The sequence below is a fragment of the Alligator sinensis genome, unplaced genomic scaffold, assembly GCF_000455745.1.
Source record: "Alligator sinensis unplaced genomic scaffold, ASM45574v1 scaffold536_1, whole genome shotgun sequence".
Lineage (NCBI taxonomy): Eukaryota > Metazoa > Chordata > Crocodylia > Alligatoridae > Alligator > Alligator sinensis.
This window is the reverse complement of record NW_005842951.1, coordinates 406295-416675: the sequence shown is the minus strand read 5'-3', so window position 1 is coordinate 416675 and position 10381 is coordinate 406295. Positions and strand designations below refer to the sequence as shown.

The following is a 10381-nucleotide window of genomic DNA, read 5'->3' as shown; positions in this document are numbered from 1 at the left end:
CCCCCAGCCACACGGGGTTGTGCTTTACTACTGCCATAAAAAGACGCCCAGTGAACTTGGGGATGGTTCACTTTTTGACCTGTCCCTTGCTGTTTTACGGCCGTCGTAAAAGAAGGCCGCCGGCTGGAGTAGGAGTGCTTTATGGCTATCGTAATACGACGTGTCCAGTCTGGATACGAACGTCACAAAGCGCCCACCACACAGGAAGCAAACCATAGAGAGGGAAGTGGTTCAGCGCAGAGCGCCGACTTCCGGCGTGGAGAGGACGCGGGGTGCAGGCACGATGGCGGCGGCGAAGAGGAAGCGTGGGGCGGGCGCGGGCCGGGCTGGCGCGAGGAAGAGAGCGCGGGGCGCGGCCGAGGGGGCCGAGCCGGGCCCGGCCAGGGAGGAGCACCGCGTCCCGGCCCCGGTCTCCCAGGTGAGGGCCTCCTCTCCCTGCCCCCGGGGGCGGTGGTGCCACGCGGAGTGAAGCAGGATGCGGTCCCGCCCGGCCCGCGCCGCCTCCTGTGCGCTGTGCCCGGCCTTGCTGGGGCTCCCGGGGCCCCGCTGCCGAAAACGAGCCACCTCCGCCTGGCCTCGCCTGGCACGCAGGGCCGCATGTGGCCCGTGGGCTGGGAGTTGAGCCCCCCTGGTGTCAGTGGGCATCGGTGCATTTCTGATTGCCAGGAGCCCAAGTGCGTGGCCGGACGGCAGCCTGGGTACGGTGTCAGGAGCGCAGCTACTCTTGAGGGACCAGTGTATAAAAATAATCCAAAAAAACCCGTTTTTCTTGTAAACCCAGCACTGCGTAAGAGAGCTTGTGACTTGAGCGTAAGGCCTCTTCCAGGCAGCTGTTGAAAAGCTCATCTTGCTTCTGGATCGACAGTGTTGATTTTGGCTCCAAAACGTGCGCGTGTTGTGTGTAGTGCTCAGGGCCTTTGTTTTTGTGATTTCTTATTGGCATATCCAAAGGGACACTCGTCGGGGAAATCTTTTGTGAACCTCTTAAAACATCAGTATCTAGGTGTAGCATGGCAGATAGCTGTAGATAGTCCAGTAGGATCGGTCAGGAAATTTATGCAGAAGCTTATAATAAATCTGCAGCCTGTCACAAAAAAATAGATTTTTAAGTGGAAGCTTTTATAGAAGTGCATTACTCTTTTAATAGGTTGAAAATGACTGATTTAGTACAATTTTTATTTAATGTTGGAAACGTCACATTTTCACCTGAGCTTTATATTTCTTCTAGGGAAAATGGAAAAACAAAGAGCGTGTACTAATTTTTTCTTCCCGAGGAATTAACTTCAGGACGAGACATCTGATGCAAGACTTGCGAACATTGATGCCCCACTCGAAAGCAGGTAGTGTTGATGTTATCCATGTCTGACTCTACTTGTATTTTCTAGATTAGTTTTATACCTTTTAGCTCCAACTGCCTGCCTTTTGACCACATAGTCCTCACAGCTAGTTGCATGGTGGTGTCCTTATTTACTCTTAAAAAAACCCCAAAAAAGCAAAAGCTTGACCATACAAACAGTATGGTCTTTGGGAAGGTCACATACATCTCCATTTGGTAAGCAGTCACACCTATTGCTTTGTCTCTGGTTATCTCCTTGACTTTAGTCAAGCTACTTGCTTGCATGCAGTTACAAACGTTCAAAGTATTTTGCACAATTGGGATTTTTCACTGGTATATGTGAAAGAACTGCTGCAAATTGTGATCCACTTCTAGCACCACAGGCTACTGCTGCCTTCCTGTCTCACTGCAGTCTTGCAGCAGAGTCCGTAGAGCCCTTCCTGATGTGCTCCAACACAGGGCTGGGTCCCAGTCACTGGCAGAACAGAGGGTTTCAGAATGAGAGTCTACGCATAGGTGTGAAGTAACAGTGAAAACCAGTACTGATAAATACATAATTGCTGAAGATAGATAGTACATGAACTTGTAATTATATTCGGTGAGCTATGACTTCAGCTTCTTTGAAGTGTGTGTGCCTCTTGGCAATATGAAAAAGCATATAAGCCTACTCAACAACACTTTTGTTGTTGTTTTCCAGACACTAAGATGGACCGTAAAGACAAGCTGTTCGTAATTAATGAGGTAATCTTGTAATTCATCTAAAGCTTGAATTTCTGATGAAACCAAGATACGGTACATGCACCAAGTGGGAAGATAGGTGAACTCAAAGAGAACTGTATTAAACTGCATGAAGATACAGATCACCCTATTTGGTTTAGTTTGGGTTTCTTCAGAGGCAGTATAACTATTTAGGGAAAAAAATAGTTATTCTCCTGTGTAGAGGTATTCTTGTTTAATTCTGACTCTGAAAAGCAAGACTAGTAAGTCAGATAATTCTGATTGTCCTTCATGTTTAGAGCTCTCATTGAAACCAACAGAAGTGCTATCCAAGGCTTATAAGATGGAGCTCTGTGTTATGAATTCCAAGTATGCCATGACAACAAATACTTTGAATAACAAGTGTAACAAAAGGGTTGAAGGAAGGACAGGGTTGAAAAAGGTGGCTGTCACAGCTGCTGTTGCCAAAAAATAAGATAGACATAGTCATGTAAGTAATTTTCTAAAATACTCAAGTTTGTTTACAGATGACATTGTCTGTACAAGGCTGAAGCAGGTGGTGAAGAAAAGTGCATGGAACATAGTTAAGGAGTTGGGTTAACCCTGTAGTACAAATGGATGCGCTAACAGAAATACTGCAGAGTAATCAGAGCAGTCTGGGGTCTCTTTACAGATAAGATAAACTGGTGGCATCAGAGGGTAAAGTGACAAGAGACTGCAAAAACATGTCTGTGGCTTTGCTCTTGGTAAAGAGACTTCTGGGAGCAGGAGCCCGTGAACCACTGCTCCACACTGATCCTGATGCATGTAAGGTGGTCATACACTGAACTCTTCTGTTTCAGGGTGCTGGAATAGCTCTTGGTTAGGAAGAGTAGGCTAGTAATCCTGTAGTTGTTTTATGTGGCTGCCTCTGCTGATTTTGTTGCTTAATTATGTTACCTTCCTGGGTGAAAATTGCCATTCATGATCTTTAAAATGAGGTTATTTTGAAATTGCGAGCTGATTATTGATTTAAAAAAAAGAAAAAAGACTTCATTTTAAAAACAGGAACCTGTATAGGCTAGAAGCATTTTGTTCTGTCACTCCATGACCCAACCATGAAAAATGCCTTACAAAAGGTTTTCCTGCAGTTTAAAGTTGGGAAAAGTAAGTAACAAATAGGTTGACTAACTGACCTAAATCCACGACAACGGGCCGCTGGCAAAGCCAAGACTAGAACCCATATGTCGTGGCCCCTGATGCAACGCCCCATCCATACACAATCCATGAGACTTGGGAATACATTGTATTTAATGCTTTTCTGGCAAGGCAAACTCCAAAAGCCTTTTGAAGAGGCTGCTAATTTAAATGAACTGTTCTGCAGCTCTAGGTATTAATAAGTACTGTAGGATCTTCAGATTTGTACCTGTTTGTTCTGGAAAATTATTTTAGGGACTAATTTGGAAGGTTTGTGAAAAGGTCTTCAGAGCGTTACTAATAGTTTATTTGTCACGTGTATTCATACAGGTTTGTGAAATAAAAAACTGCAACAAGTGTATCTTTTTTGAAGCCAAAAAGAAACAGGATCTTTATATGTGGTAAGAGAATACATTATACTTTATTAAATATCTTGGTATCGTTTCCATAGCTCACGTTTTAACTAGAGTTCTGATTAAAGTAATAGTGAAATTCAAAGATGTAGAAGAAACTGACTCTCCACAAATGACCCATTTTAAGGGTATCTGCAGTCAAAATTAGTTGAACTTGCTGTAAGTGTGGAAGTACACAGTAGCAAAATGACTTCTTTAACCTTTGTTTGGTACTTCTTAAAATGAAAATAAATTTCACAATTACATTCGCCTACATACTGGTTTCAAAAGTAGATATAATTTTTAATTTATCTGAAGCTGCCAAAGAATTTCCAGTTTACCTTACTGGATGTCCGTAGAATTTTAAGCTCCGCTTCCCATAGCTGTCAGGACCTTTAATATTATATGGGAAGAGAGCCTATAGTTTTAGGTTTATTTATCATTTTAAAAAGCAAATGTACTTCAAATGCTTTCTGTTAAGTCTCGTTGTTTCAAGGTCTACTGACCACAGCGCTTGCAATTTGAAGAAAAATATCTAAAACGAGCTGACTGGCAGTTTCAAACCACTTAAAACCATTTAGATAAATTGTTGGATGAGAAGTATTATGGAATTATGAAGTGTTTCTTGCTACAGTGCTATTAGCTGACTTTTCTTTCTACAGGCTTTCAAATACACCCCAAGGACCATCAGCCAAATTCTTGGTGCAGAATAGTAAGTCAAGGTTTCAGGCTATTGCTTTTATATAGGTTCCTCCCCCCCACCAATCTTTTTTTTTACTGAACACTTAACCTGTTCCAAATCATTGTAGTTCACACACTTGCAGAGCTGAAGATGACTGGAAACTGCTTGAGAGGGTCACGGCCTCTTTTGTCTTTTGATCGGGCAAGTATAATGTTTCAGATTTGCTTGACTCTTTTTTTTTTTTTTTTTTTTTTTTTTTTTTTTTTTTTTTTTTCTTTTTTTTTTTTTTTTTTTTTTTTTTTTTGTTTTCTTGTTCTCTATACCACTGCTGCTGCTTTTGTTTGTTTGTGTGTGTGTAAAACTGTATTTTCCTCTTACAGGCATTTGATCAGGAACCACACTATGGTTTGTTAAAAGAGTTGTTTATTCAGGTTGGTATTAGGTATTTCTTGCTTCTTACAAACCATCTTTCTACTAACATTTCAGTTTTTTTAAACACTGAAGATTACACTAATATATTTTTGCGTAGGCCACAATGCCACAAAGACTTATTTTCATGATGTCACTGGGGCTTTTTGTGCTTTAACTACCATATATTTAAGCCTATAAGGTTGAGAACATGCAACGTTAGATTTAAGATGAACGCAAAGATAAATTTAATAATTTGGCATCTTGATAACTTTTTAGCTCTTTTTTTGTCTTTTTTTTTACAGATCTTTAGTACACCACAGTATCATCCCAAAAGCCAACCTTTTATAGATCATGTATTCACATTTTCCATCACAGACAACAGGATCTGGTTCCGGAATTATCAGGTTAGTTATCTCCCTTAATTCTTTGAATTGCACTAACCTCATAACTTGAGAATCATTCAGTGATTTCATATGAATTGAAAAGGTAAACTAATTACCAGGATGGGTTTATATCCAATGCTCGCATGCGTGTATCATAAGAGTGTTTTTATAGTAGATTATAAACGCCTTTTCATTGTAGATGAGCTTTCAGCTCTAGTTTCTATAAAACAGACTTACTTTGTAGGTCTAGGCTTAAGATAATTTGTTATTAAACTGAATATGATTGTAAATAGAAGTACCCCCTTCTCCTTTACTTAACTCCTCATTCTCTCACTTAGTTTACTTTCTAAAACTGCTGTATACTAGTAGTTAAAGCCCAAGCTCATGTTTGTATATTAATGTTTATGTGGAGCAGAGCACAGAAATTAGACTCTTTTTCCAAGGGGCCACTAGTAATTCTGCTGCAGTTTAGTGTTTAAAGGCGCCTTTTGTACATACATAATTGTTAGGCGTAATCATAGTTGAACAGGGCTAACCTTAAAAAAAAAAAAAATTGGTTCTGTTAAATATCAGGCTCAGACACTATTGTGAATCTTTTATGTGTACTTATACATATTACTCTTGATTGAGAAGTCCAACACAGGGCAGTCAAAGATGGCTGATTGTTTTTGCATTTTCATTACAGATTGTAGAAGAAGATGCCTCCCTTATAGAAATTGGACCTCGCTTTGTCTTAAATCTTATTAAGATTTTCCAGGGCAGCTTTGGAGGACCGACTCTGTACGAAAACCCCCATTACCAGTCTCCAAACATGGTAAGCTGACTTGTCTTTGCCCGTGCTTGAGTTTAACAAGCTATTCCAGCCCTGATCTGCAAGCTGTTTGCATGAGTGGACCCCTGTGTACAGGGTAGGAACATTTTTGAGGTGATGTGGCAGAAATAATCACGAGTATATCAAGTGAGTGGTCATAAATTAGTAACACTGAGTTGTTTAATATCAATGAGAAGGTGAGAGTAGACTGAGAAATTTGGCCACTGAACAGTAAGTAATCTTTGGGTCCCTTTTTTTTTTTTTTTTAATTCGGCGGTTCTTCTGTCTGCATTTACATTATAAAATGTTTTGTGTGAATTCCAAATGTTAGTGTGAATTTTTTCCATCTCCTTGCTTTTTGCCACACCTGCATTAACTTTCCTTAATTTTTATAGCATCGGCGGATGATAAGATTGGCTATAGCTGCTAAATTTAAAGAAAAACATCAAATGAAAGAACTTCAAAAGATTAAGAGTAAAGAAGACAAGACATGTATTCCAGAAGACCCTACTGAGACTGTCTTTGAAACACCAACTGGAGAAAAGCCCTTGGAGATAGAGTTGGTGAAACCAGAGCCAAAAGTCAATTTAAAGAAGAGAAAGAAACAATTTCAACGTCAAAGGAAGAAGCAAAAAAAGCTTTCCAGAGTGGGAGCATAACAGTTGCAAATTTAAACTAGATCACCTCTCAGCCTTGTATATTTGTGTTTAGCTATATTTTATAGCTGCCTTGCATATACTAATGTAAATATCTTTTTACATCGGTGCCTATGTGCCATCAATTTTGAGTAAATGGAAAAAAATCAGATGTGGAGTTGTGATCTGAGAGGCAGGTTGTGTATATATATACCTGTGGGACTCATTTTAAATACATTTTTTTTGTTGTTGTTTTTCATTTCTCTTTGATTTAAATAGCTTTTTACAAGTATAATGATATGCCATGCCTCTTACATAGGAATCATTTTTTAAGAACCATCTGACCTGCTTCCTGGGGTTGGGGAGGGATAAATATAGCAATAAGAATTTTCTAGCACTTTCCATCAGTCACAAGTCACAGTCTGCTTCCTTGGTCTGGCGCAGCAGAAATCTATGTCCATTATCTTGAAGATTGAATTTGCTTTTTATAAAGGCTTTCTTAGTTCTTTGGGTCATGTCTCTCAGTCCTTGGAAAATAGGGTGGACTATCATAGAAGTAGGGTCGGAAGGGACCTTGCATATCTTCAGGTCCGACCCCCTGCCTGGGCAGGAAGAAAACTGGGCTCAAATGACCCCAGCCAGGTAGGCATCAAGCTGCTTCTTAAAGACCCCCAGGGTAGGAGCCAGCACCACTTCCCTTGGATATCTTGGTCACAATATTTTACCTTTGTAATGATAACCCCTGTAGGATCTGTACTATATCTGCTCAGAGGTAAGAAGAGCAAGTCCTTCATGGATCCTAGTGCTCCTGGAAACGCAACACTTCCTCATGTTATGGAAGTATCTTAGGGTGATGTATAAAGGCCCCCATTACATTAATTTAAAATTGACACAGTTAATAGTTAGCTGTGTTTGGAATGGAATTGCAGCTGAAATTTTTTTTTCGGGTCACTAAAGAACACATCTCTGTCAGTGGGGGATTCTCTTAAGACTAAGAAAAGCCTCAGGTTGGCCAGGGCCCGGTTTGTAAGTGCCAGGCTGCTAACTCACAAGCCCCTGGGTCTCAGGAGATAGCTTTGGACTGGGATTACTGATGGAAATCCTTTTGAGCCACCCCAAACCACATGTCTCTGCTGTCAGGGGCCTCTTCCCAAAGAAGCCTAGGCAGGATCCTGCCTAATCCAAAGCTGTTTGCAAATACCAGGCTGATAACTAACACCCCTCCACTCTGGCCTGTACTAGGTACTGAGCCCTGAAAAAGGAGCTGAGTTTGGGCTGGTATTACTAGGCAAAATCCTTTTTGGGTCACCCCAAACCAGAAATCCCTGCCACTGCTAGACTCCCTCAAAGAAGTCTGGACAGCCCCCTGCCTGACCTGAAGCATGTCTTGAGTGTCAACTGATAAGGTAGGTATACTGAGCCATATAAACTAATTTTGGGCCAGGAATATGGGGCAAACATCTATTTCGGTTTCCCCAAAGCTAATTTCACCAGTGGGGAACTCTCCTAAAGTCTGGCCTGGGTGCTGCCTGACCTGAAGCTCAGTTTTCACATGCCAGACTGCCAAGTGATGTGCCTCTGCCAGGTATGTAGACCTGAATAAGCAATTGGATTTGGGTTGGGATTATCTAGCACGATCCTTTTCAGATCACTCCAAAACAAATGTTTTTCAGGACAGGGCACAAAATCCTAAGCAGTGTATACGGAGACACAGCTGTCCACACACCAGTGTCCCCTGCTCAGCTGGGCTAATTTAATCTTAGAAAAGGCAAATGCCAGTATGTTGGGAACCAGGTTGGCTGCAGGAGCTGCCAGAGTAAAGAACATCCATTTGTTCATCGGTCAGGGCTAGGCTAGCTGCTGACCAGGGCTAAAGAGCCCAGCCTACCCAATCAAGGAGTGGACTTCAGATGTATAATTTTTTTGGTGGCATTTCCTCCACCGGGGTAAGACTAGTACTGCCTCTAAGATGCTCTTCTGCACAAAGCCATTGGCACCCTAGAAGTTGCCAGGTAATTTAATAGCCACCCAGCACCCAGTGATAACGGTCACAGGTCGTTCAGTCTACTCTAAGTTATGGTAGCAGGTGAACCTGACCCTTATTAATACCAGTACAGTGTCTTTAATTCCTGAGAGTGAGGCTTTGGCATGTATTTAAAGATCTGTGTGCCCCTGCTAACATCCTTAATGTTTCTAAGACATTTGTACAGCAACAACATAGCTTGGTACGCTGTACTCCCTAAGAGCTTTAGGGAACTCTTCTTTGGTGGCAGATGCATCTCCACATCCTTCCTTTTTTAATTCTCAAATTCCATCGTAGCAATGTCAACTCAGTCTTGCCAAGTTTATGGAAACATACAAAATGGTTGCCAGTACTGCACCTTGCCCCAACTACTTTGTAACTGCAATGAGAAAGCAGAGTTTGCCAAAACAAAGGTTAAATGTGTGAACATGTCTGATGTTCCCTGTTGAATTAATCAGGACTGGTGACATGTTTTAACTAGCAATATTCCATCTACTTAAATACAGGAAACCTAAATACAGGATACAAGAAAAGGATTTTGGGGGCAAGGGAACAGGGTACTACCATCTCTGAAAAGCTCCCGCCTGGCATTTGAGAAGGCATGGTTCAGTAATTTGATATAGAGCTAGATGTGCATATAGTTTTATTTCAATTAACTTAATGTCATCACAGCTTCAACATAACTCTGATACTACCAAATTACTTAATGTTACATATAGAAATCTGGTGGAAAAACCCAAGGATCAAATGCAGCCTGAAAAGGCTTCTTCAGGGGAGTTCCCCAGGGGTGGAGAGGTGAGGTTTGGGGTGACCAAAAAGGGATTTTGTCTGGAAACCCTCACCTTATTTGGTGCTGCTTACATAGCATGTAACCCTGGGTAGCTCTCAGTTAGCTGGCTGGCATGTGAAAACCAAGCTTCAGGCTGGGCACCATCCTGCCCAGTTATTCAGATCCTCAAGTTAGGGAGATGAGTGGTTTGGGGTGACCCAAAGGGGGCTTTGCCCCGTAATCCCAGCCCAAAATAATATCTTTATTTGGCACAATGCATTTAGCATGCAGGTATTGAGGGGTGGGTGGCAGGTTGGCGCTCAGAAACTGAGCATTGTGTCAAGCCCAGACTTCTTCTGGAGAGTACCTGGGTGACGGAGAGGATCCAAAAACGTTTTTTCCCCATAATCCCAGCTCAAAGTCAGCTCTTTATTCACAGGAACATACATAGCACACAACCCCGGCCTGTTAGTTGTCAGGTTGACGTTTACAAACTAAGGAGTCTGCCTAGGTTTCCTTGGGAGAGTCCCCAGAGAGCAGAGATGTGCAGTCTGGCATGATCTGAAAAGGACTTCCACCTGTAATCCCCTCCTAAACACAGCTCCTAATTCAGCGCTACCTACACGGCGCACAGGCCTGGAGGGCACGGCTGGTACACGGCAACTGGGCCTCGGGTCGGGCAGTGCCCCCCTCTTCCAGAAGCGTCCCTGGATTTTGCCACATAATCCCAACCCAATCTCAGGTCTTTTTTCTTTTCTGCATGCCATTCTCTTACACTTTAATGAGTAAATACACATTCTTGATGAAATCCCCACTTTTTAGCGGGTGGCATCTATTACTGACAACCTGGAGCTGCAAGGAAGAGGAACCAGGAAGAGGGAATAAAGCAAACAAATTCAGCCCCACGCTCATCCTGCTCCGGTCTGTGCGCGCCCAGCCCCACTCGTGGCAGCCCGGCTCCCCTGGGGATCCCCCTCCCCCTCCGCCGCGGGGCGGCTCCGAGCGTTAGCGCCGTGGAACGTTCGCTGGCGCCGGCAACGTTCCAT

The 10381-nt window shown here is 42.5% G+C and overlaps 1 protein-coding gene across 1 annotated transcript; it reads left to right on the top strand.

Moving 5' to 3' along the window:
• Positions 1-59: 59 nt before the first annotated feature.
• On the top strand, positions 60-6802 carry BRIX1 (BRX1, biogenesis of ribosomes). Its single transcript, XM_006036358.3, has 10 exons — positions 60-418; positions 1229-1340; positions 2034-2077; positions 3560-3630; positions 4284-4333; positions 4431-4504; positions 4684-4734; positions 5017-5118; positions 5783-5911; positions 6304-6802. Exons 1-10 carry the CDS (start codon positions 284-286, stop codon positions 6565-6567), a joined length of 1032 nt encoding a protein of 343 aa, XP_006036420.1. The 5' UTR covers positions 60-283; the 3' UTR covers positions 6568-6802.
• Positions 6803-10381: the final 3579 nt, after the last annotated feature.